The sequence below is a fragment of the Hyla sarda genome, unplaced genomic scaffold (genome assembly GCF_029499605.1).
Source record: "Hyla sarda isolate aHylSar1 unplaced genomic scaffold, aHylSar1.hap1 scaffold_31, whole genome shotgun sequence".
Lineage (NCBI taxonomy): Eukaryota > Metazoa > Chordata > Amphibia > Anura > Hylidae > Hyla > Hyla sarda.
In genome coordinates this window covers 87,814-115,661 of record NW_026609824.1, presented here as the reverse complement: position 1 = coordinate 115,661, position 27,848 = coordinate 87,814, and the positions used below count along the sequence as shown (strand labels likewise).

General features: G+C 45.9%; 1 protein-coding gene across 1 annotated transcript in view; it reads right to left on the bottom strand.

The window, feature by feature from the left end:
- Positions 1-27,221, bottom strand: part of LOC130328549 (uncharacterized) — a 48,419-nt gene extending 21,198 nt beyond the window's left edge. The window contains exons 1-2 of the mRNA XM_056553470.1: positions 27,180-27,221; positions 24,915-25,070 (exon numbers count right to left, since the gene is read on the bottom strand). Coding sequence (XP_056409445.1) covers positions 24,915-25,070; positions 27,180-27,221 — 198 coding nt within the window. The remainder of the gene's footprint in view (positions 1-24,914; positions 25,071-27,179) is intronic.
- Between the last annotated feature and the right edge of the window lie 627 nt (positions 27,222-27,848).

Here is a 27,848-nt window from a genome sequence, read left to right as displayed (position 1 = left end):
TTACCTTTTACAGCGGTTCTGACATAAACGCACAAAAATAAATACCCACATGTGACCCCATTTTGGAAACTACACCCCTCACGGAATGTAAGAATGGGTATAGTGAGCTTTAACACCCCACAGGTGTTTGACAAATTTTCATTAAAGTTGGACGTGAAAATGAAAAATTTTATTTTCTTCACTAAAATGCTGGTGTTATCCCAAATTTTTCATTTTCACAAGGAGTAATAGGAAAAAAAGCCATTGATGGCTGGGAAATATTGGAACATGGAGGTAGGCATCTTTGATGTCCACTGAAGAAAGAAATTCCCCTTGTTCCATGGATGCCACTACCGAACGGAGGGATTCCAATCGGAAGTGGCGGATGAGAAGATGAAGGTTGAGACGCTTGAGGTCCAGGATTGGCCGCACAGAACCGCCCTTCTTGGGGACCACAAAAAGATTGGAATAGAAACCCCAAGAATAACTCCCTGGAGAAGCAGGGACCGGAGAGCCTCCCGAAACTGTTTCGCCAGAGAAGGAGACCGGGGGGCCCGGGACTGAAAAAAACGATCCCTCGGGAGGGAGGCAAATTCCATTCGGTATCCGTTGGACACCACGTCCCTGACCAAAGAGTCCTGAATGTGTGTGGTCCAGATGTCTCGAAAAAGTAAGAGACGACCTCCCACCCGAGAAAAATCTGCGGGTGGGGGCATCACTTCATGCAGAAGTGGGTTTGCGTTTGCCCGATTTGGCCGCAAAACGGCCGGAACGGTTGGTGTCCAACTTCCAAGACGGGCAAGCCCGGAATGAGGGAGCCTTCTTGTCCCGCGAAGGCGCCTGCCTAGACCCCTTATTAGGGCCAAATGTCCGAAAGGACTGAAAGGAAGAGGACTTCCTCTGGGAAGTAGAGCGAGCCTTATTTTGAGGCAACAAGGAACTCTTGCCAACCGTCGCCTCAGAGATAATCTCATCAAGGCGCTTGCCAAAAAGACGGGCACCAGTAAAAGGAAGCTCGGTGAGAGACCTTTTGGAAGCGGCATCCGCATCCACATCCCAAGCCTTAAGCCACATGGAACGGCGGAGGGCCGCCAGGTGACCCACAGCAAAGGCAGCACAACGGGCTGACTGCATGGAAGCTGTGCACAGAAAGTCCCCAGCTTTAGAGCATTGGAGAACCAAAGCAGACAGATCCTCTGGGGGGATCCCGCCTGGATACCCTGACGGAGTTTTGAGCACCACACCGATAGGGCCTTGGACACCCAAGCCGAGGCGAAGGTGGGAAGCAGAGAAGAGCCTGCTGCTTCAGAGGCAAACTTCGCTAAGGACTCCACCTTCTTGTCCGTTGAATCCTTGAAAGCAGCCATATCTGCTAGCGACAGTGTAGTAGCCTTAGAGAGGCGGGAAAATGGTGGATCCACCAAGGGAGGGGAAACCACCTTAGAGGCAAGGTCCTTGTCGAATGGGTAACGCACCTGAACCTTCTTCATTCCCGGGAGCCTCTTGTCCGGATGTTTCCATGCAGATTCCAGAAGGGTGTCAAATTCAGCGTGAGAGCTGAACCTTTGAGGTGCCAGTTTAGCATGATGAAAAGATACTTCAGGAGTCACATCCGAAGATCCTGGGTCCTCTAAGTGAAAGGTGTCTCTTATGGCCGCAACCAATGAGTTCACCATTTCAACTGTATCCGAGTGGTCCTCCGAGTCAGATGCCAATTCGAAAGCCTCATCCACCAGGAGAATGTGAACAAGTGGGGGGCGACCATGACCGGGTACGCGACTCTTGCGAGGCAGAGTGGCGATTCCGGGAACGTCCTCTGGAGGAGCGACGTTTGTGACCAGATGACACGGGGGGGGCGGGACCCACGAGGGGAGCACCCACGTCTACCTGAAGACTCAATGGAAGAGTCAGAAGATACACCCCTAGTACGCCTGTGAGAGGGTGAAGTATGTGGAGAAGAGGAGCGGGGCCCTTTAGAGGGTTGGCACAGGGCAGACCTCTTCAAGGCAGACACCACGTCACGAGAAGCCTCAGCCACCGAACGGGAGACTTGAGTCAAGTCAGCCCATATACTGGGATAGGGAAGAAACCCAGGCTGGAGGGGCGGCCGAATCCACCAGAACTGAAAGAGCATCCGAGGGTACCAGGGGGTCTGGGGCAGCAGAGGAGCAGGCAGAGCAAGTGGGTTCAGCAGAACCAGGTATTTTGGAATTACAGTTCTTACAGACCAAATAGGAAACTAACGCTCCAGTTGTCTGTTTAGAGGGAGGAACAATTCTGGGTACGAACATAATGAAAAAAAAAATATCTCACCCGAGTCTGTGTCCCCTGTGGTGGCTGCTGTGAGGAGAACTCCGCTCTGTGTAGATAGAGAGGGAGAAACAGGCCAGCCAATAGCTAGAGAGGGGCGTGCCTGGAGCAGGGGCCCTGTCTGATTGGCCTCTGCCACCGAAAATCGCACGCACGGCGCTGATTGGAGGACAATCCGCGCCTCCAGTGAGCTCCGGCGGCCCTGTGGGCGGAGCTATAGCTCCCCGGCCGCCGAGAAGAACAATAGTAATGGCGCCCGCTCCTTGCCCCAGGCGCACATGTCAGCCGCATATGCGCCCACGGGGAAGTGAGCGGGCGATACACATATTCGCCGACAGTCGTCTGCTGCCGAAAGCGAAAGTAAGTCGGCGCTTCATGCGCCCGAACAGTAAAAGCGCCGCGGCTGTCAGCCACATAGTAAGCGCCGCGGATGTCAGCCGCATAGTATAACACACACACACGTGCATAATAATAAAGTAAACCATTCATTCCCAATATGCCATTGCTCGCCCCTTTTTTTTAGAATAAAAGATAGAGCCCCTAACACAGGCCAGCCCCTTGGACCCTGAAAGGTGGGCCAAAAAATGAGGGTCTCCAGAGGTTGCAAGTCAGTACCTAAAGGGAGAAGAATATATACTCACCTCAATCAGAAGTACTTACCTAATGGAGTCTTCTGTGAGGTCTTCAGTCAGCTTTCTGTTACCTGCATCACGCTGAGCTACCATGTGCGAGCAAAGCGAGCAGGGAATAGGGGGACCCGGACCCATGAGGTACAACCCCAGACGCTGACCGTTGGCGAGAGGGGGTGAACAGCGCATATACGCAATGTCTGTGCCCCCTCAATCACAATGAGGAAACAGTGAGCCGCAGTTCCTCAGTCCCCACTTGAAAACATGAAAGAAAACGGAATAAAAAACTAACACATACCCTAACTAGGAAAAATAAGAAACAGAAGACCTGGTCTGGAGAATTCCAGACCATGTCCACCTCCTTCAGACACTAAGCTAAAACTGATTAGCTCAGGGCCTAGAGGCGGGTATATCCTGCTGGGAGGAGCCGACTTTTTTTTGTTGCCATAGTGTCATACCTCCTAGAGACAGCAGCATACACCCATGGTCTGTGTCCCCCAATGGAGCCGATAGAGAAAATCTAATTTTCCATTTTTACACCCAACTTCAACGCAAAGTCGCCAAACACCTGTGGGGTGTTGAGGCTCACTATACCCCTTGTTACATTCCTTGAGGGGTGTAGTTTCCAAAATAGTATGCCATATGTTTTTTTTGCTGTTCTGGCACCATGGGGGCTTCCTAAATGCAACATGGCCCCAAAAACCATGACAGCAAAATTTGTTTAAAAAAATCCTACAGTTGCTCTTTCCCTCTTGAGCCATGTTGTGAGCCCACAAAGCACTTTATGTCAACATATGATGTATTTACGTACTCGAGAGAAATTGAGCTACAAATTTTGGGGGGCTTTTTCTCCTTTTACCACTTTTAAAAATTAAAAAAATGGGGCTACAAGAATATGTTAGTGTAAAAAATGCAGATTTTGATTTTTCTCCTCCACTTTGCTGCAATTCTTGTGAAAGACCTAAAGGGTTAACACACTTTTTGAATGTCATTTTGAAAACTGTGAGGGGTGTAGTTTCTACAATGGGGTCATTTATGGGGTATTTCTCACAGAATGGCCCCTCAAATCCAGTTCAAACTTAACTGGTCTTTGAAAAATTCAGATTTTAAAATTTTCATGAAAATTTAGAAAATTGCTGCTATACTTTGAAGCCCTCTAATGTCTTCAAAAAGTAAAAAATTGGTCAATTTTATGATGCCAACATAAATTAGACATATTGGGGGACATTTACTAATCTAGTCTATTCTGGGTATGCTTATAGACCAGCGTATGTGGTAGTCTCCTGTCTATTGTGCTCCTAATTTATCAAAGGTCTCACAGCCCTTGATAAATTCTGTGCTCAGACTTCAGGGTCTACAGCTTAAACTGCATTTAGTCCTGCTCCAGCATGGTCTGACATTTCAGCGTATTTTGGGCAGATGCGACTTGTCGCACAAAAGTCGCACTTGATAAATTCAGCACCAATGCATTTTCCAATGCATTTCTGTCTAAAATAGACTTGCATGCATCATGTTCTAAAAATCATCTAGAGCAAAAGTCGCAGAAAAGTCGCACATATTTAGACTGCGACTTTCTGTGCGACAAATTTAGACAGGAAAAATCAGTCTAAATCCTTTGATAAATCTCCCCCATTGTGTTTGTGAATCAATATAAAATGTATTTGGAATATCCATTTTCCTTACAAGCAGAGAGTTCAAAGTTAGAAAAATGCAAAATTTTCTAAATTTTCATGACATTTTGTGATGCAAGTAACCACAAAAATTTACCGCTATGTTAAAGTAGAATATGTCACGAAAACCTACACTAGCTAAATCCCCTAGGGATCTCTGGGCCGACTTATTAATGAACAACCTACTTGGGGAAATAAATCCCCTCAGGATTAACCCTGACTAAAGATCCCCTAAAAATTTACTTTTATTAATGCTTCTTTAAAATATTTCTTGACTTGTGTAATTCACATTTCTTGCCACAAGATGGCAGTGGTGTTTTAAAATATTGAACGCTGTGCACAGCTAACTCCGACATAGTTTCCGAAATAGTTTTTCATGATATAAAACGTAATCCTCCCTTCCTTTAAAGTAAGGGAGGATTATGTTTTAATAATAACGCTGTGCCAGTGTCCCAGCTTAGTTAGTAACTCCCGTGCCCGAGCTGAAGCAGGGCACCGGAACTAACTAGATAGAAGAGTCTAAATACCAGTCTGTCTGACAGACACTGAGCAATTTCAACAGTATGGAGTTAGCTGTGCACAGCGTTCAAGATTTTAAAACACCACTGCCATCTTGTGGCAAGAAATGTGAATTACACAATTACAGGGGTTCCTGTAAAAGCCAGGGTATGGATTGCATTGCTTATTGCTCCATCAGAGTGGAATGGACTCCTGTCCTTCTTTTAAGCAATGATGTGGATTTAGCCTGTGCTGTATGTACGGGTGGCTGACTGCCACCCACCCAGAGAGTGTATGGGAGACTGCCTGCCTCCCTCCTTTCCTATGCATGGGAGGCCGCCTGCCAGCCTTCCTTTCTTCCCTATAAGTAGTGTGAGTGCTCATGAAGGGGGCATGGTTGGTTCCACCCCTTTACCTGTTATCACCTCTGGGCCTTTTGGCTAAGATCAAGTGTAAAAAAAGGGCTTGCAATAGACCGCATCCTTGTGCACGGTATTTTGTGTGAATACTTGCACTTGGGTGACTTGAGAGCACATACCTCAGCTCTTCAATAAAATAAAAGAATATAGATATATATATATATAAAAACAAAGTCCCGAAATCACAGCACCAGTCAGGTCATGGATCTTGAAATACTGGATTATTTTATTCTTCCCCACAGCAAATGCGTGGGGACCTTCACTACAGCCAAGATCGCAGCCATTGCAGCCATCCTCTTATATATTATTATTTTTTCTAATATATGCCCTCATTCATGTCATCTAGAAATAAAATATCAGTTGCATGATAATTTGATGTCAGCATTTACTGTTGTACTATTCAAACATGATTTGCTAGGTTACAAGTGTTTGGTTACAATGCGCATGCACAGCCGGCCGGCTGGATCGCGATATGTCCAGTGTGATAACACGATCGCCGGACCCGTTTGCGCAGCCGCAGAACACAAATGGTGATTAGTGTGGGTAAGGGCATTACGCGCACCTGATCAGCACACATTACTGTGAGCGATCGAGAGCGGAAGTGATGCGCTGATACGTAGGAACTTTTCCGACGCATGAGCAGTCGCTTTGTATACAAACAAGAATGAGAACGGAGATGGCAGCGATCGGCATGTTCTGGGTGCGATCGAGTTATATATTTGGCTGATACTCAAGGTACCTAATTAACACTATATAGCACTGTATGTCATATGGCACAGGGCACTTTATATGTGTATTGATTGTATTGTATATAGACGGATGCTATGTCAACTTGACATCACTGTGATTAACAGAGCATTGCTCCAATTAAATTTAAATAGAGGTGCGTTTTTAGATAATTATACATTTGTATCACATGAGTTGTAGCCAATGAAATGTATCTGTGATATATATATATATATATATATATATATATATATATATATATGCACATTTTGTATTTGTATTATGCTTGATAAAGGCTACTACTTCCGAAACGTTGCATTTGCTGCGGGGAAGAATAAAATAATCCAGTATTTCAAGATCCATGACCTGACTGGTCCTGTGATTTCGGGACTTTGTATATATATATATATATATATATATATATATATATATATATATATATATATTGTTAACAGTGTTTCCCAAACAGGGTGCCTCCAGCTGTTTAGGCTATTTGGGCATGCTGGGATTGATAGTTTTGTAATAGCTGGCGGCATCCTGGTTGGGAAACACTGATTTATGCATGTGTGTGTATATATCAATGTTTCGCAACCAGGGTGCCTCCAGCTGTTGGAATACTACAAATCCCAGCATGCTGAGAGTTGTAGTTTTGCAACAGCTGGATACACTCTGGTTGGGAAATATATATATATATATATATATATATATATATTTTATTTTTCTTTCCTATGATATATATATATACATACACACACGCACAGTAGTGCTTTTCAGGGGGTGTAATCCAAACCTCCCTCTCCGGTGTGTCCAACAATCCGGTGTCAAAATTAAGACGCTGGATGATTGTGAACTGCCCCATTCAAATAAATGGGATCAGTTCTAGCATTAGTTTCCCTCCAGTGCACGCCTGACATATGTGAACCCGGCCTCATTCGATCTGCAGGGTGCCAGTGTATAGTTGGTATCTACCACTACAGTATATGTTATTGTATGTCAGAATATTGGTCTTTTTATCGTGGTTTTTAATTTGGAACAATAGCGGTATTGTGTGTCTAGCAAATATTGTGTGTCTACAGGGACATACGCTTTGTGGCTTGTGCTCCTGATCATTTAACCCTTTCAGGACTCAGCGTTTTTCCGTTTTTGCACTTTTGTTTTTTCCTCCCCACCTTCTAAAAACCATAACGCTTTCAGTTTTCCACCTACAGACCCCTACAAGCGCTTGTTTTATGCACTACCAATTTTACTTTGTAATGACATCAGTCGTTTCACAATAAAATCTAACTTGTTTGGCTTTTGCGGCCCCACTTTTAATTTTGCCCAGCGCCACATTAAATCTAAAACTGGTCCTGAGTGTATGTGTATGGCTGTGTGTGTGTATATAGGGGCAGTGTATGTGTATGAGGCTATGTATATGGTATGGGGCTGTGTATGTGTGTATATAGGGGCAGTATATGTGTATGGTGCAGTGTATGTGTATGAGGCAGTATATATGTGGGCTGTGTATGTGCGTGTACATAGGGGCAGTGTATGGGGGGCAGTGCATGTGAGTATATGGGGGCAGTACATGTGTATGGGGCAGTGTATATGGGGGCTGTGTATGTGTGTGTAGATGGGGGCAGTGTATGTGTATGGGGCAGTGTATTTTGTATGGGGCTGTGTATGTGTGTATATGGGGGCTCTGTATGTGTGTGTATATGGGGGCAGTGTATGTGTATGGGAGCAGTGCATGTGTATGGGGCAGTGTAGGTGAGTATATGGGGCTGTGTATGCGAGTATATTTGTATGGGTGTATGTGTAAGTGTATGGGGCAGTGTGTATGGTATGGGGCAGTGTATGTGTATGGGGGCAGTGTATGTGTATGGGGCAGTGTATGGGGGCAGTGTATGTGTATGGGGCAGTTTATATGGTACAGGGCTGTATGTGTGTGTGGGGGGGGCTGTGTTTGTGTGTATGGTGGACTGTGTGTGGGGGCTGTGTCTATGTGTGTATATAGGGGCAGTGTATATGGTATGGGGCTGTTTTTGTGTATGGGGGCTGTGTATGTGTGTATATGGTGGCTGTGTATGTGTATGGGGCAGTGTATGTGTATGGGGCAGTGCATGTGTATGGGGCAGTTTATATGGTATGGGACTGTGTATGTGTGTATGGGGTTGTGTACGTGTGTGTTTATAGGGGCAGTGTATGTGTGCATGGGGTTGTGTACGTGTGTGTATATAGGGGCAGTATATGTGTATGGGGCAGTGCATTTGTATGGGGCTGTGTGTAAGGTATGGGGGCAGTGTATGTGTATGGGACAGTGTATGTCGTCAGTTTATGTGTATGGGGCAGTGTATGTGTATGGGGGCAGTGTATGTGGGCAGTGTATGTGTATGGGGGCAGTGTATGTGTATGGGGCAGTGTGTATGGTATGGGGCAGTGTATGAGTATGGGGGCAGTGTATGAGTATGGGGGAAGTGTCTGTGTATGGGGGCAGTGTATGTGTATGGGGCAGTGTATGTGTATGGGGGCAGTGTATGTGTATGGGGGCACTGCATGTGTATGGGGGCAGTGTATGTGTATGGGGGGGCATTGTATGCTTATGGGGGGGCATTGTATGTGTATTGGGGCAGTGTATGGTATGGGGCAGTGTATGTGTATGGGTGCAGTGTATGTGTATGGGGCAGTGTATGGTATGGGGCAGTGGTGTATGGTATGGGGCAGTGTGTATGGTATGGGGCAGTGTATGTAGCAGTGTATGGTATGGGGCTGTGTATGGGGGCAGTGTGTATGGTATGGGGCAGTGTATGTGGGCAGTGTATGTATATGGGGGCAGTGTATGTGTATGGGGCAGTGTATGTGTATGTGGCAGTGTATGGTATGGGGCAGTGTATGTGTATGGGGCAGTGTATGGTACGGGGCAGTGTGTATGTGTATGAGGCAGTGTATGTGTATGGGGCAGTGTATGTGTATGGGGCAGTGTGTATGGTATGGGGCAGTGTATGGTATGGGGCAGTGTATGTGTATGGGGGCTGTGTATGGGGGGCAGTGCATGTGAGTATATGGGGGCAGTACATGTGTATGGGGCAGTGTATGAGTATGGGGGCAGTGTATGAGTATGGGGGCAGTGTATGTATATGGGGGGCAGTGTATGTGTATGGGGGCGGTGTATGGGGGCTAGTGTATGTGTATGGGGCAGTGTATGTGTATGGGGGCAGTGTATGTGTATGGTGCAGTGTGTATGGTATGGGGCAGTGTGTATGGTATGGGGCAGTGTATGTGTATGGGGCAGTGTATGTGTATGGTGCAGTGTGTATGGTATGGGGCAGTGTGTATGGTATGGGGCAGTGTATGTGTATGGGGGCTGTGTATGGGGGCAGTGTGTATGGTATGGGGCAGTGTATGTGTATGGGGCAGAGTATGTGTATGGTGCAGTGTGTATGGTATGGGGCAGTGTATGTGTATGGGGGCAGTGTGTATGGTATGGGGCAGTGTATGTGTATGGGGGCAGTGCAGGGCTCGAGTCCTGCAGGAACAGCGTTCCTTTGCATTTTCCACAGGAGGAATGCTGTTCCTTACATTAGTCCTGCAGGACCATCCTCTCTGTTCTTACCCCTCCCTCCGTCTCCTCCCCTGGCCCAGACTGCTAGATGCTGGAGATGTAGGACCTGTGATGATGTCACCATCACATGTTGGGGCGGAGCTTAGCTGTGGTGGAGAGGGAAGATCGTGGTTGAAGGACCTGTGTGATGCTGTGGAGGAGGCGGGGGCGGAGCTGGAGGAGACATGTCACCCCAGTAGGGTAATTACATGGAAGATTTGTTACAGTGTGTCACCCCAGTAGTAAAGTGATTACAGGAGGAGGAGGTTTGTTACAGTGTGTCATCCCAGTAGTAAAGTGATTACAGGAGGAGGAGGTTTGTTACAGTGTGTCACCCCAGTAGTAAGGTAATTACATGAGGAGGAGGTTTGTTACAGTGTGTCACCCCAGTAGTAAGGAGATTACATGAGGAGAAGTTTTGTCACAGTGTGTCACCCCAGTAGTAAGGAGATTACATGATGAGGTTTGTTACAGTGTGTCACCCCAGTAGTAAGGAGATTACATGAGGAGGTTTGTTACAGTGTGTCACCCCAGTAGTAAGGAGATTACATGATGAGGAGGTTTGTTACAGTGTGTCACCCCAGTAGTAAGGTGATTACATGAGGAGGAGGTTTGTTACAGTGTGTCACCCCAGTAGTAAGGTGATTACATGAGGAGGAGGTTTATTACAGTGTGTCACCCCAGTAGTAAGGTGATTACATGAGGAGGAGGTTTGTTACAGTGTGTCACCCCAGTAGTAAGGTGATTACACGAGGAGGAGGTTTGTTACAGTGTGTCACCCCAGTAGTAAGGTGATTACATGAGGAGGAGGTTTGTTACAGTGTGTCACCCCAATTCTAAGAAGATTACATGAGGAGGTTTCTTACAGTGTGTTATCATGATGATAGGGACATGAGGAGGTTTTTGTTACAGTGTATTATCAGAATGATAACCCCTTAAGAACATTGGGGGAGATATATAAAGACCTGTGCAGAGGAAAAGTGGAGCAGTTGCCCATAGCAACCAATCAGATCGCTGCTTTCATTTTCAGAGGCCTTTTAAAAAAATAAACAAGCGATCTGATTGGTTGCTATGGGCAACTGGTCAACTTATCCTCTGCACAGGTTTTAATAAATCTCCCCCATTGGATGTAAATATACATCTTGGTGCCCTGGTACTTAAAGGAGTACTCTGGTGCAGAGTTTTCCTGCTCCGTCCTGCCCGGGCTGCAAAAAAAATGAAAATAAACCATCTCTCACCTTCCTGGGTTCCCGCGGAGCGCCACTACAGCTGATGGGTCCTCCGGTCCATCTTATTCATACTTCCGTGTGAACGAATCGTCACATGGCGCTCAGCCTATTATGGGCCGAGGCAGAACATCGCGGCGGCGATAGGCTGAGCGCCATGTGACGCTTCGTTACACCCGGAAGTATGAAGAGGATGGACCGGAGGACCGATCAGCTGTAGTGGCGCTCCGCGGGAACCCAGGAAGGTGAGAGATGGTTTATTTTCATTTTTTTTGCAGCCCGGGCAGGACGGAGCAGGAATACTGCCCCAGAGTACTCCTTTAAAAGGGTACTCCTCCTCTAGACATCTTATCCTCTATCCAAAGGATATGGGATAAGATGTCTGATCGCAGGGGTCCCGCCATTGGGGACCCCTGCGATCTCGGCTGTGCATACAACACCCCCCCCCCCCCCCTTTTTTTTCCAGGACTTGACCCCTGGGGCAGTGTATGTGTATGGGGCATTCCTGGGGGCCCAAAGCAGCTAGCCCTTTAGCCCCACGGGTCCACTGCGCTGCAGCCAGGGCCGGTTTTTCCTATAAGGCACTTTTCATGGGGGCAGCAATCCCGACCGCTGAACACCCCTCCCCCCCCTCCTGTGACAGGCACCGCGGTGGCCGGCGGCTTCAGGACTGTGCGCATCATTATGAGTCCCCACAGTCACAGATGACTCATACAGCCGGGCCCCCAACTGTGAGCCGCTCCTGCCATCAGTGGAGATCCAGGGGAGGGGAAATATACCTGCTCTGTTGTGTCCTATGTGTACACATATGGACCCCTTCACTGCCTTCCTATAGCAGTGTTTCCCAAGCAGTGTGCATCCAGCTGTTGAAAACCACAGCTCCCAGCATGCCCAGATAGCCAAAAGTTGTCTGGATATGCTGGGAGTTGTAGTTTTGCTATATCTGTATGCACCTGCTTGGGAAACACTGCCATACACACAGCGATCTCAACCTCCAGCTCAGCTCCTCCCCTGCTGGTCATGTGATCATAGACTCATACGGAGGCCTGCTGGGGTCAGAGGAAGGACCAGAGTGCAGGTGAACAGTGGATGATGGCATGACAGGCAGGTTACATAGGTAACACTATAAATACTGTGCCCTGACCCCTGCCAATCCTCACCCCATTGTGAGTTCTAACCCTGTACTGTGTATATCCCTCTACTATGACATCACTGTGTGTATTATCTCTGTATGGTGATATCACTGTGGGTATTATCCCTGTACTGTGACATCACTGTGTGCAGTTTCCCTGTACTATGACATCACTGTGTGTATTATCCCTGTACTGTGACATCACTGTGTGCAGTTTCCCTGTACTATGACATCACTGTGTGTATTATCTCTGTACTGTGACATCACTGTGTGCAGTTTCCCTGTACTGTGACATCACTGTGTGTATTATCCCTGTACTGTGACATCACTGTGTGCAGTTTCCCTGTACTATGACATCACTGTGTGTATTATCTCTGTATGGTGACATCACTGTGGGTATTATCCCTGTACTGTGACATCACTGTGTGCAGTTTCCCTGTACTATGACATCACTGTGTGTATTATCCCTGTACTGTGACATCATCATGTGTATTATCCCTGTACTGTGACCTCAATGGGGGAGATTTATCAAAACCTGTGCAGAGGAAAAGTTGCCCAGTTGCCCATAGCAACCAATCAGATCGCTTCTTTCATTTTTAACAAGGCCTCTGCAAAATGAAAGAAGCGATTTGATTGGTTGCTATGGGCAACTGGTCAACTTTTCCTTTGCACAGGTTTTGATAAATCTCCCCCAATGTGTGTATTATCTCTGTACGGTGACATCACTGTGTGTATTATCCTTGCACTGTGACATCACTGTGTGTATTATCCCTGTACTGTGACATCACTGTTTGTATTATCCCTGCACTGTGACATCACTGTGTGCATTATCACTGTACTGTGACATCACTGTGTGCATTATACTGTACTGTGACATCACTGTGTGTATTATCCCTCTACTGTGACATCATCGTGTGTATTATCCCTGTACTGTGACCTCAATGTGTGTATTATCTCTGTACGGTGACATCACTGTGTGTATTATCCCTGTACTGTGACATCACTGTGTGCATTATCACTGTACTGTGACATCACTGTGTGCATTATCACTGTACTGTAACATCACTGTGCGCATTATCACTGTACTGTGACATCACTGTGTGCATTATCACTGTACTGTGACATCACTGTGTGTATTATCCCTGTACTGTGACATCATCGTTTGTATTATCCCTGTACTGTGACATCACTGTGTGTATTATCTCTGTATGGTGACATCACTGTGTGTATTATCCCTGTACTGTGATATTGCTGTGTGTATTATCCCTGTACTGTGATGTTGCTGTGTGTATTATCCCTGTACTGTGACATCATCGTGTGTATTATCCCTGTACTGTGACATCACTGTGTGTATAATCCATGTACTGTGACATCACTGTTTGTATTATCCCTGTATTGTGACATCACTGTATATATTATCCCTGTATTGTGACATTATTGGGTGTTTCATCGCTGTACTGTGACATCACTGTGCGTATTACCCCTGCACAGGTCAGGAGGCATTATCACTATATGTGAGGGTGAGGTATGGTGTATCATATAAGGTTTAATGTATGACAAAGTTATATTCAGAGGCGCAGTATGTAATAGTATCATATTCAGAGAGTGCAGTGTGTGGTAGTGTTATATATAGAGGATACAATCTGTGGCAGTATTATACTCAGAGGGTATAGTGTGTGGTATTATTATATTCCAAAGGTACATTGTGTGGTAGTATCATATTCAGAGGGTACAATGTGCAGTAGTATCATATTCAGAGAGCGCAGTGTGTGGTAGTGTTATATATAGGGGATACAATCTGTGGCAGTATTATACTCAGAGGGTATAGTGTGTGGTATTATTATATTCCAAAGGTACATTGTGCAGTAGTACCATTCAGAGGGTACAATGTGCAGTAGTATCATATTCAGAGAGTGCAGTGTGCAGTAGTATCATATTCAGAGAGCGCAGTGTGCAGTAGTATCATATTCAGAGAGCGCAGTGTGCAGCAGTATCATATACAGAGAGCGCAGTGTGCAGTAGTATTATATTCAGAGAGCACAGTGTGCAGTAGTATCATATTCAGAGAGCGCAGTGTGCAGTAGTATCATATTCAGAGAGCGCATGTGCAGTAGTATCATATTCAGAGAGCAGAGTGTGCAGTAGTATTATATTCAGAGAGTACAGTGTGTGCCAGGTTTATATTCAGAGAGCGCAGTGTGCAGTAGTATCATATTCAGAGAGTGCAGTGTGCAGTAGTATTATATTCAGAGAGTACAGTGTGTGCCAGGTTTATATTCAGAGAGCACAGTGTGCAGTAGTATTATATTCAGAGAGCGCAGTGTGCAGTAGTATCATATTCAGAGAGTGCAGTGTGCAGTAGTACCATATTCAGAGAGCAGAGTGTGCAGTAGTTTAATATTCAGAGAGTGCAGTGTGTGCCAGGTTTATATTCAGAGAGCACAGTGTGCAGTAGTATCATATTCAGAGAGTGCAGTGTGCATTAGTATCATATTCAGAGAGCAGAGTGTGCAGTAGTATTATATTCAGAGAGTACAGTGTGTGCCAGGTTTATATTCAGAGAGCACAGTGTGCAGTAGTATTATATTCAGAGAGTACAGTGTGTGCCAGGTTTATATTCAGAGAGCACAGTGTGCAGTAGTATTATATTCAGAGAGTACAGTGTGTGGCAGGTTTATTTTCAGAGAGTGCAGTGTTCAGTAGTATTATATTCAGAGAGTACAGTGTGTGGCAGGTTTATTTTCAGAGAGCGCAGTGTTCAGTAGTATTATATTCAGAGAGCGCAGTGTTCAGTAGTATTATATTCAGAGAGCACAGTGTGTAGTAGTATTATATATCTTGAGGGTACAGTGTGCGATTGTATTCTATTCAGAGGATAAAGTGTGTGGTAGTATTATTTTCAGAGAAGTCCGTGTTTGGCAGCATTATATTAATTATCATTTTCATATAGAGGATCAGACTCCGGTGACAAAGTAATGAACCAATGCCATCTGGGCGTCAAGTTCTGCAGAGAGAAGATTTAGCTGGACCCACTGGTATGTACCATCTGAATTAGATAAGGGAAGACTATAGAGAAGACGTCACCTGTAGTCACTGATGTCATTGTGTATTCTTCCTCACTATGAGAAAGGTGCAGGAAAAAAGTTGCCACTTCTGTGGCGCTGCCTGTTTGAGATGGAGATGCAAGTTCAGTCACATATGGTAGAATCTTAATTATTGGGCCTGGAGTGCTGCAGATTTTCTGTGTATGTATGTATGTATGTATGTATGTGTATATATATATATATATATATATATATATATATATATACACACACACACACACACATAAAACGTCCTCCTCTAGGAAACAGCACCCAACACGAAGTCCAGGTATTATGCAGACTACAAGCATTGCTTGAAAAAGGCTTGCTAGCCGAAACATCGCACTTTATGCTCTGATGCAAATAAAAACCTTGTAGCCTGCATAATACCTGGACTTCGTGTTGGGTGCTGTTTCCTAGAGGAGGAAGTTTTATGGGGATCCAGTGTGGCATACTGGGGGACACTTTGCACCGCACTAGAAGTCGTCCTGTGCTAGAATTTTCACGGTGATTCATATATATATATATATATATATATATATATATATATATATATATATATACACATATACACACCATTGTTTCTCAGGGTGCCCCAAGCAGTTGCAAAACTGCAATTGGGCATGGTGGGAGTTGTAGTTTTGCAACAGCTGTAGGCACACTGGTTGGGAAACACTGATATTTACACACACAGACACACACATAGACCAATGTTTCTCAGGGTGCCTCTAGCTGTTGTAAAACTGCAATTGGGCATGCTGGGAGTTGTAGATTTGCAACAGCTGGAGGCACCCTGGTTGGGAAACGCTGATGTGTGTGTGTGTGTGTGTATGTATGTATATATATATATATATATATATATATATATATAAATATATAAAACGTGCATGTGTGAGAAATATCTACTGCATCTTCAGTCACGGTATGTTATTGCAGTGTTAGTCAAGGTATGGCAGTATTGTTGTGTTTTGGTATGGCATTGTTATTTAGTCACGGTACGGCGATATTGTTCTGTTTTGGTATGGCAGTGTTATTCAGTCACGGTATGGTGGTATGTTTCTGTTCTGGTATAGCGTTTTTATTCAGTCGCGGTATGGGGTTTTGTTCTGTTCTGGTATGGCAGTGTATGTGTATGGGGGCAGTGTATGTGTATGGGGCAGTGTATATGTGTATGGGGCAGTGTATATGTGTATGGGGCTGTGTATGTGTGTGTGGGGGCTGTGTATGTGTGTGTGGGGGCTGTGTATGTGGGGGCTGTGTATGTGTATATGGGGGCTATGTATGAGTATATGGGGCTGTGTATGTGTGTGTGGGGGCTGTGTATGTGTGTGTGGGGGCTGTGTATGTGTATATGGGGGCTGTGTATGTGTGTGTGGGGGCTGTGTATGTGTGTGTTTGGGGGGATGTGTAGATGGGGGCTGTGTATGAGTATATGGGGCTGTGTATGTGTGAGTGGGGGCTGTGTATGTGTATATGGGGGCTGTGTATGTGTATATGGGGGCTGTGTGTGTTTGTGTGGGGGCTGTGTATGTGAATATGGGGGCTGTGTATGTGTGTGTGTGGGCTGTGTATGTGTATATGGGGGCTGTGTATGTGTATATGGGGCTGTGTATAAGTATAGGGGGCTGTGTATGTGTATATGGGGGCTGTGTATGTGAATATGGGGGCTTTGTATGTGTGTGTGTGGGCTGTGTATGTGTATATGGGGGCTGTGTATGTGTATATGGGGCTGTGTATGTGTGTGTGGGGGGGCTGTGTATGTGTATATGGGGGCTGTGTATGTGTGTGTGGGGGCTGTGTATGTGTGTGGGGGCTGTGTATGTGAATATGGGGGCTGTGTATGTGTGTGTGGGGGCTGTGTATGGGTGTGGGGGCTGTGTATGTGAATATGGGGGCTGTGTATGTGTGAGTGGGGGCTGTGTATGTGTATATGGGGGCTGTGTATGTGTATATGGGGGCTGTGTATGTGAATATGGGGGCTGTGTATGTGTGTGTGTGGGCTGTGTATGTGTATATGGGGGCTGTGTATGTGTATATGGGGGCTGTGTATGTGAATATGGGGGCTGTGTATGTGTGTGTGTGGGCTGTGTATGTGTATATGGGGGCTGTGTATGTGTATATGGGGGCTGTGTATGTGAATATGGGGGCTGTGTATGTGTGTGTGTGGGCTGTGTATGTGTGTGTGTGGGCTGTGTATGTGTGTGTGTGGGGGCTGTGTATGTGTGTGGGGGCTGTGTATGTGAATATGGGGGCTGTGTATGTGTGTGTGGGGGCTGTGTATGTGTGTGGTGGCTGTGTATGTGAATATGGGGGCTGTGTATGTGTGTGTGGGGGCTGTGTATGTGTGTGTGGGGGCTGTGTATGTGTATATGAGGGTTGTGTATGTGTATATTGGTCTGTGCATGTGTGTGTGGGGGCTGTGTATGTGTATATGGGGGATGTGTATATGGGGGGTTGTGTATGTGTATATGGGGGTTGTGTATGTGTATATGGCGGTTGTGTATGTGTATATGGGGCTGTGTATGAGTATAGGGGGCTGTGTATGTGTATATGGCGGTTGTGTATATGGGTGCTGTGTATGTGTGTGTGTGGGGGCTGTGGGGGAGAAATTGTGTTACAAATTTTGGGGGTCTTTATTTCCTTTTACCTCTTATGAAAATGAAAAGTATGGGGCAACACCAGCATGTTAGTGTAAAAAAAAAAAAAAAATTGCGCTAACATACTGGTGTAGACCCCAACTTTACCATTTCATAAGGGGAAAATTGGTAGTGCAATTTCTTCCGAGTACGGAGATACTCCATATGTGGCCGTAAACTGTTTCCTTGAAATACGACGGATCTGTAGTGAGAGAGCGCCATGCGCATTTGAGGCCTGGATTAGGGATTTTCATAAGGGTGTACCCGGATGCAAGCGTTTCACTTGTCTCCTCCACCAAAAATGCTGTACGTCAGTTTTCCCCAAACAGGGTGCCCCAGCTGTTGCAAAACTCCCAACATGACAGTCAATGGCTGTCCGGGAATACTGGAAGCTGGAGGCTCCGTTTTTGAAAAATTGCCGTACAAGGCGTTTTTTTTTTTTTATTGGGGGGGGGGGGGGGGGTCGGAGACAGTGTAAGGGTGTAGTGTATATGTAGTGTTTTACTCTTCATTTAGGGTTAGTGTAGTGTAGTGTTTTTAGGGTACGTTCACCCAGGCGGGAATTTACAGTGAGTTTCCCGCTACAGCGGAAAATGTGCCGCATCTCAAACTTGAAGCAAGAAACTTGCTGTATACCCCCGCCCGTTTGAATGTACACTGTACAGTCACGTGGGGGGGGGGGGGGAAACTACGACTCCCAGCATGCACTGACAGACCGTGCATGCTGGGAGTTGTAGTTGTATGCAACAGCTGGAAGCTGGGATTGGGAAACACTGAGTTAGGTAACAGACTAACGAAGTGTTTCCGCACCACTGTCTGATTCCTAACTCAGTGTTTCCTTACCCATGTGCCTTCAGTTGTTGCAAAACTACAACTCCCAGCATGCATGGTCTGTCAGTGCATGCTGGCAGTTATAGTTTTGCAAGAGCAGGAGGCACACGGGTTGGGAAACACTGAGTTAGGATACAGACAATGTTTCCCAACCAGTGTGCCTCCAGTTGTTGCAATACTACAACTCCCAGCATGCACAGACAGCCGAAGGGCATGTTGGGAGTCGTAGTTATGCAAGAACTGGAGGAGAACAATTTGGAGACCACTATGTAGTGGTCTCCAAACTATATCCCTCCAGATGTTGCAAGACTTCAACTCCAAGCATGCCCAGACTGCCCAGGCATGCTGGGAGTTGTAGTTTGGCAACATCTGAAGGGCCAGATGTTGCCGAACTACAACTCCTAGCATGCATGGACAGTCTTGGCATGCTTTGAATTGACATCTGGAGCGCTACAGTTTGAACACCACTGTATAGTGGTCTCCAAACAGTGCCCTTCCAGATGTTGCAAAACTACAACTTCCAGCATGCTGAGACTGCCCAGGCATGATGGGAGTTGTAGTTCTTAAACATCTGAAGGGCCAGATGTTACAGAACTACAACTCCCAGTATGCCTGGACAGTCTGGGCATGCTGAGAGTTGTAGTTTTGCAACCTCTGGAAGGACAGTGGTCGCAAAACTACAACTCCCAGCATGCCCAGACAGCCAAAGGCTGGAAGTTGTAGTTTTGAAACTCCTAGAAGCAACAGTGAAGATCACTTTACGGCAATCTTCACTGCTGCATCTGGGACATTGCCGCCACTTGCCTGCCTCCACTTGCCTGCCGTCTCCTGTCAACCACTGGTCCATCGTCCCTGGCCCCCGCGTGAACCCAGGTAACTGGCACCGGCATTCCCCGCTGCATCCACTGCCCCCGCACTTTGCCGCCATCTTTCCCCGCTCTGCCCCGACATCCAGGGGCGGGCAGAGCGGGGGGGGGGATTAACTTTCACCCCCGCCCCTGCGATTCGCCGGTCAGTCCTGACCGGCCAATCGCAGGGGATAGGAGGAGGTGGCACCCCTGCCACCTCGCTCCTATCCTTTAGGATGATCGGGGCTGTCTCTGACAGCTCCGATCATCCCTATTTTCCGGGCTTTCGGGTCATCAAATCGACGATCTGAATTGATTGGCGATTTGCGGCGATAGCCGACATGGGGGGTCTAAGGACCCCCCAGGCATTTGCACAGGATGCCTGCTGAATGATTTCAGCAGGCATCCCGTTCCGATCCCCATCTGGCTAGAGGCAGGGGTCGAAATTCTCACAGGCGTACAGGTACGCCCTTGGTCCTTAACCCCCCCCCCCTGACCACTGTCACTTTAAGCATTAATAACTCTGGGATGCTTTTACTTATAAATTTTTTTTACGTGACATATTCTACTTCATGGTAGTGGTAAATTTTCGTCGATACTTGCATCATTTCTTGGTGAAAAATTTGAAAATTTGATGAAAAATTTGAACATTTTGCATTTTTCTAACTTTGAAGCTCTCTGCTTGTAAGGAAAATAGACATTCCAAATACATTATATATTGATTAGCATATACAATATGTCTACTTTATATTTTCATCATAAAGTTGACATGTTTTTACTTTTGGAAGACATCAGAGGGCTTCAAAGTTCAGCAGCAATTTTTCAATTTTTCGCAAAATTTTCAAAATCTGAATTTTTCAGGGACCAGTTCAGTTTTGAAGTGGATTTGAAGGGCCTTCAAATTAGAAATACCCCATAAATGACCCAATTATAAAAACTGCACCCCTCAACGTTTCCAAAATGACATTCAGTAAGTGTGTTAACCCTTTAGGTGTTTCACAGGAATAGCAGCAAAGTGTAGGAGAAAATTCAAAATCTTCATTTTTTTCAGTCGCATGTTCTTGTAGACTCAGTTTTTGAATTTTTACAAGTGGTAATAGGAGAAAAAGCCCCACAAAATTTGTAACCCAATTTCTCTCGAGTAAGGAAATACCTCATATGTGTATGTCAAGTGTTCGGCAGGCGCAGTAGAGGGCTCAGAAGGGATGGAGCGACAATGGGATTTTGGAAAGTGAATTTTGCTGAAATGGTTTTTGGGGGCATGTCATATTTAGAAAGCCCCTATGGTGCCAGAACAGCAGAAAACCCCACATGGCATACCATTTTGGAAACTTTACCCCTCAAGGCACGTAACAAGGGGTCCAGTTAGCCTTAACATCCCACAGGTGTTTGACGACTTTTCGTTAAAATCGGATGTGTAAATGAAAAAAAAAAAATTTTTCACTAAAGTGCAGTTTTTTCCCCAAATTTACCATTTTTACAAAGGGTAATGGGAGAAAATGCCCCCCAAAATTTGTAACCCCATCTCGTCTGAGTATGGAAATACCCTACTTTAGGACGTAAAATGCTCTGCTGGCGAACTACAATGCTCAGAAGAGAAGGAGCGCCATTGAGCTTTTGGAAAGAGAATTCGTTTGGAATGGTAGTCAGGGGCCGTGTGCGTTTACAAAGCCCCCCGTGGTGCCAGAACGGTGGACCCCCCCACATGTGACCCCATTTTGGAAACTACACCCCTCACAGAATTTAATAAGGGGTGCAGTGAGTATTTACACCCCACTGGCGTTTGACAGATCTTTGGAACAGTGGGCTGTGCAAATGAAAAATAAATGCTCACTGCACCCCTTAATACATTACGTGAGGGGTTTAGTTTCCAAAATGGGGTCACATGTGGGGGGGTCCATTGTCCTGGCACTATGGGGGCTTTGTAAACACGTTGCCTTCAATTCCAGACAAATTTTCTCTTCAAAATCCCAATGGTGCTCCTTCTCTTCTGAGCATTGTAGTTTGCCCGCAGAGCACTTTACATCCACCTATGGGGTATTTTCTTACTCAGAAGAAATGGGGTTACAGATTTTGGGGGGCTTTTTTCCTATTTTCTCTTGTGAACATGAAAAATTTAAGGTAACACCAGCATTTTAGTGAAAAAATTATTTTTTTCCTTTTTCCCATCCAATTTTCAGGAAAATTTGGCAAACACCTGTGGGGTGTTAAGGCTCACTATACCCCTTGTCACGTTCCGTGAGGAGTGTAGTTTCCAAAATGGGGTCACATGTTGGTATTTATTTTTTTGCGTTTATGTCAGAACAGCTGTAAAATCAGCCACCCCTGTGCAAATCACCAATTTAGGCCTCAAATGTACATAGTGCGCTCTCAATCCTGAGCCTTGTTGTGCACCCGCAGAGCACTTTACGCCCCACATATGAGGTATTTCCGTACTCAGGAGAAATTGCGTTACAAATTTTGGGGGTCTTTTTTTCCTTTTACTGCTTGTGAAAATAAAAAGTATGGGGCAACACCAGCATGTTAGTGTAAATTTTCTTATTTTTTTTACACTAACAGGCTGGTGTAACCCCCAACTTTTCCTTTTCATAAGGGGTAAAAGGAGAAAAAGCACCCCAAAATTTGTAGTGCAATTTCTCCCGAGTACGGAAATACCCCATATGTGGCACTAAACTGTTTCCTTGAAATACGACAGGGCTCCAAAATGAGAGAGCGCCATGCGCATTTGAGTACTAAATTAGGGATTGCATAGGGGTGGACATAGGGGTATTCTATGCCAGTGATTCCCAAACAGGGTGCCTCTAGCTGTTGCTAAACTCCCAGCATGCCTGGACAGTCAGTGGCTGTCCAGAAATGCTGGGAGTTGTTGTTTTGCAACAGCTGGAGGCTCCGTTTTGGAAACACTGCCGTACAATACGTTTTACATTTTTATTGGGGGGGGGGGGGCAGTGTAAGGGGGTGTATATGTAGTGTTTTACCCTTTATTATGTGGTAGTATAGTGTAGTGTTTTTAGGGTACATTCGCACTGGCGTGTTACTGTGAGTTCCCGCTAGGAGTTTGCGCTGCGGCGAAAAATTTGCCGCAGCCCAAACTTGAAGCAGGAAACTTACTGTAAACCTGCCCATGTACCCTGTACGTTCACATGGGGGGGGGGGGGGGGGGGTAAACCGCCAGCTGTTTCTAAACTACAACTCCCAGCATGTACTGACAGACCGTGCATGCTGGGAGTTGTATTTTTTTAACAGCTGGAGGCACACTGATTGGAAAACCTTCAGTTAGGTTTTGTTACCTAACTCAGGATTTTCCAACCAGTGTGCCTCCAGCTGTTGCAAAACTACAACTCCCCAGCATGTACTGATCACCGAAGAGCATGCTGGGAGATATAGTTATGCAACAGCTGGAGGTACTTAACTACAACTTCCGGCATGCTGAGACAGCTGTTTGCTGTTTGGGCATGCTGGGATTTGCAGTTTTGCAACATCTGGAGTGCTACAGTTTATAGAACACTGCACAGTGAGCTCCAAACTGTGACCCTCCAGATGTTGCAAAACTACAAATCCCAGCATGCCCAGACAGCAAACAGCTGTTTGGGAATGCTAGGAGTTGTAGTTTTGCAAGATCTGGAGGGATACAGTTTAGAGACCACTGTATAATGGTCTCAAACTTCAGTCCTCCAGCTGTTGCAAAACTAGATATTCCAGCATGCCCAAACAGCTGTCTGGGCATGCTGGGAGTTGTAGTTTTGCAACATCTGGAGGGCTACAGGTTAGAGACCACTGTATAATGGTCTCAGACTGTAGCCCTCCAGATGTTGCTAGGCAACTTACCGGCTTCCGTAGGATCCAGGGAGCCGTCCTCTTCTGCCGCACGACATCGCCGATCACCGTCGCCCGCAGCCTCCGGATCGGTAAGTGGATCTTCGGCGCCGGTCCCCGCCGGTTTCTCCGTTCTGCGCCGCTTATTGTGGGTGGGCAGGACGGGGAAAACGAAAGTTAACCCCCCCGCCCCCGATCTGCTATTGGTGGTCGCCACCAATATTGGTGACCACCAATAGCAGGGATAGGAGGGGTGGCACCCCTGCCACCTCACTCCTATCACTTCAGGGGGATCGCAGGTGTCTTAGTCACCATAGACCTGTATGACCCGGAATCGGCGCAAATCGCAAGTGTGAATTCACTTGCGATTTGCGCCGATTGCCGACATGGGGGGGGGGGGGTCTAATGACCCCCCTGGGCATTTGCACGGGGTGCCTGCTGATTGATATCAGCAGTCACCCCGGTCCGGTCCCCACCCGGCGCACGGCAGGGACCAAAATTCCCACAGGCGTATAGATACGCCCTTTGTCCTTAAGTACCAGGACGCAAGGGCGTATGCATACACCCTTTGTCCTTAAGTAACAGGACGCAAGGGCGTATGCATACGCCCTTCGTCCCCAACAGATTAAGTACCAGGACTCAAGGGCGTACCCATACGCCCGTGGTCCCCAACAGGTTAAAAAAGCCACCTGATTGGTTGCTATGGACAACTTCTCCACTTTTCCTCTCACAGGTTTTCATAAATCTCCCCCAGTATGTGGGAATATTCACAAATTTTTAGGGCAGTTTTACAGTATTCAGAATAGGGTATATTTGATTATAGCAGAGTGTGGCGCAGTTACATACTTTGCAGCACAGTGTTATACTGCACTACCCTCTGCTGTAATCTAATTAAAAATGTATAATTAGAAAAATCATTTGGGGGGGGGGGGTCCCTGGGGGCAGACTCAGGGACAGGCCACTAGGTTGAAGTGAACCCCGGCCTTTACCTGTGTAAGGGGGCCAGAAATCTCTGATGGCAGCCCTGTCTCCTACCCTATATATAGAGGATAACTTTTAAAGATTGCACTTACACCACTACCATCAGATGTTGCACCAACTGGCCTCAAAATATGCATGGAGCTGTAGGTGGGCATTTGCCAGGACCTTAGGCGCTCCTCAGTATGACATGATGAGATTGTGGCATAAAGATGCAGAATTCTTTCCCCTTATTCATCAGCTTTAGCCATCTAGCTTCGAAGAAATATTCTATACATTGACCAATATTATGGCCTGAAAGTTTAGCTCAGACTTTGTGCTCCTAGATCAGTGTTTCCCAACCAGGGTGCCTCCAGCTGTTGCAAAACTACAACTCCCAGCATGCATGGACAGCCTTTGGCTGTCTGGGCATGCTGGGAGTTGTAGTTTTGCACAGCTGGAGGCACCCTGGTTGGGAAACACATTCCTCTGGAAGCCATTCATGATACCAGACAGTTTCCCCCACATGGTAGTCAGTAGCAGTGCCCTTCCCCTCCCCCTCCTGGATGCTTACCTTCTGCGACTCTTTTACCCTCTTCCCAGCGGCTCCGGCGGCGGGGGCTTCCTTAGCATGGGCTCTTCCTTTCTCTTCCTCTGTGCTCCGGCATCTGATGAAGTCACTCGTTCGCAGAAGCAGGAAGAGCTCAGCCTGGCCTCTTGTGTTCTCTGGCTAACTTGAGCCAGCGAGCACAAGAGTGATTGACAGGGTGAGGAGCCAATGGCTCTGTCAAACCTTCCACCGAGCACCGCATTTAACTACAGACGCCTCATTAAGAGGCATTTACAGTTAAATGCGGGACATGTGGGGGCCAATAGCGGGAATGTCCTGCCGGATCTGGGATGGTTGGGAGGTATGGTTATAGGGCTCAGAATATGGAGATTTAATATAGAAAATAAAAGGAGAAGCACAAGAAATGAAAATGCACAGCATTCTAAAAGAATTAAAGGGGTTATCCACCATAAGGTGATTTTAGTACGTACCTGCCAGACAGTAATGGACATGCTTAGGAAGGATCTGCGCTTGTCTTGGGGCTAAATGGCTATGTTGTGAGATTACCATAACACTGTGGCTAGCTTTTTGTGAACTGGTATTTCCTGTTTGAGTTTTCTTCTTTGCCTACAAATCCTATAATTCCATTTTCCTCCCTCCCACACATCAGCCACCCGACCCATTAAAACATAAATCAGCTGCATCCATTCAAAAGACCTGTGTTTTCAATCAGGGTGCCTACAGCTGTTGCATTAGTTGCAGATTGAGCTCACTCCCACCAAGCGATTGCTCAAGCCATTGAAGCAGACAGGCTCCCTGTCATCAGCTGACTAGTGATTGCAACCTGGGAAAAATCTGAGACAACAGTCATTTTGTATGCTGTTTAAAAATAAATCAAATAAGAAAACCTATATATTATGAACTACACTAACTTTACAGCCCCTGTAGCATAGTCAAATAAAAAAAAAAATCCCGGAATACCCCTTTAAGGGGTTATCCAGATGCTAAAAAAAACTTTATATATTGTTAGGGGTGACATGAAAGTAAAACAAAACATATATTTATGTCAACAAAGAAAGTAGAAACTGATCCAGCACTTGGATAAAAAGTTGCAGCTTTATTTTGGTCCGAATCCGACAAACAAACTTTCCACGGTAAAACCGACACCCTCCCTTGTCATACGCGTTTCAAGAGCATGCGCTCTCTTCCTCATATATTTGTGTACCTGACTCCCTGTCATCTGGTCTCCCTCAGCTCTATCTACCTAATTCTGAGACAAGCTCTTCTTGAATCTGATTGTCTGAGCCTCGACACTAGGGGGAAGAGTGTTTCCCTTAAGTAGGAAGTAGGTAAAGTAGTGGGGGACTAGATAGCATCACAGCAGGGTGATTGCAGGATGGGGTAAGGGGGGATTTGTGATCCGTTGTGCTCCTCCATGTTGTTTCAGCTCCCCAAGAAGGAGCGAGTGCAGCACCAGATCCCGGCTCCCAGTCCTGTGCATTAAAAGACTTGTATTGTAGGCTGCAGGTCCTGGCAGGTGTACAGAACAGGAGCAATAGCTCTGCACTGGAATGTACAAACCGTGGACTCCACAGTGCCAGGACCCTTACACTACAAATCATTCTTTGGTCTCGGCAGTTTAGAGCCCATGTTGTGTACATTCAAGTAGTCATCCCTTACACTTGCAGGGTGCTGTAAGAGATCTGACAACATCCTACTCTGAAATCACACAATCAGCTCCAGCTCACCCCCTATGTAAATCACAGCCCCTCACTGCAGCATCAGAACACAGTATTGTAATGAAGGGTATGCTCATCTGACAGATTCACTGTCAGTCAGAGAGGATCCAAAAACCTTCATATCTCGAGAATGGGGGAGGAAGAATTTTTTTTAACTAAGAACACCGGTAGATTTAGGGCGCCCTAAGATTTTAAGGGATATTAAAAAGTCACAATGTCTGGGGAGGCCACAGGTCCTAGAGAACAGAGGACGTTACTGTACACTCTGGCTGCATGGTACTTGGCGCACCAGGACGTACATGTATGTCCTGAGTCTCTATTGGATTATGAATCGAGCGCAGTAGCTGTTTACTTTATAGAGCTGCGGCTAATGGCAGACATCAGCCATCATGCTGATACCCTATATTAACCCTTCAGATGCCATGATCAATACTGATCACGGCTTCTGAAGCATAACAGAGAATATGAGGCCACCATATCACCATCAGACCACCCACTGCACAATCTCTGGGGTATAATGAGTCAAGATGGCAGCCAAATCTCCTCTCACCTGCTCCTGGCCCACTTTGGCAATCTTTTTCTGGCAGACCATAGAAGCAGATCTCTGATATTACTTATCACTGCTATGCCTATGCATAATCTAATGACTGCTATAAATATTCTCCAATGGAGTTAAGAGGAAAAAAAAAATGTTTATATAAGTAAAAAAAGCTTCCACCCCAATGAAATAATAAATAACCCTCTTTTCCATTTTACAAGTGAAAAAAATTAGATTAACAAAAATATTTTGTATTGCCGCGTGTGGAAATGTCCAAACTATTAAAATAAAATGTAACCCCCCTTAAGGACATTGGGATTTTTGATTTTTTTCCTCTTTGCTTTGTAATAGCCTTTTACATTTTACACCTACAAACTCATAAAAGGCTCCTTTTTTGGCTTCACTAACTGTACTTTGTAATAACATCACAAATGTTATCACAAAATCTACTGTGAAACAAAAAAATAAATATTTGTGGGGCAAATAAATTCTATTTTGTAAATTTTGGGGGCTTCTGTTTCTAATAATGACACATTCAATGACACTGACCTTACGGTTTTCTTAATGTCATATTTTAATAGTTCAGACATTTACGCACACAGTGATACCACATAATTTGAAACCTTAACCCCTTAAGGACCGAGCCCTTTTTCACCTTAAGGACCAGAGCATTTTTTGCAA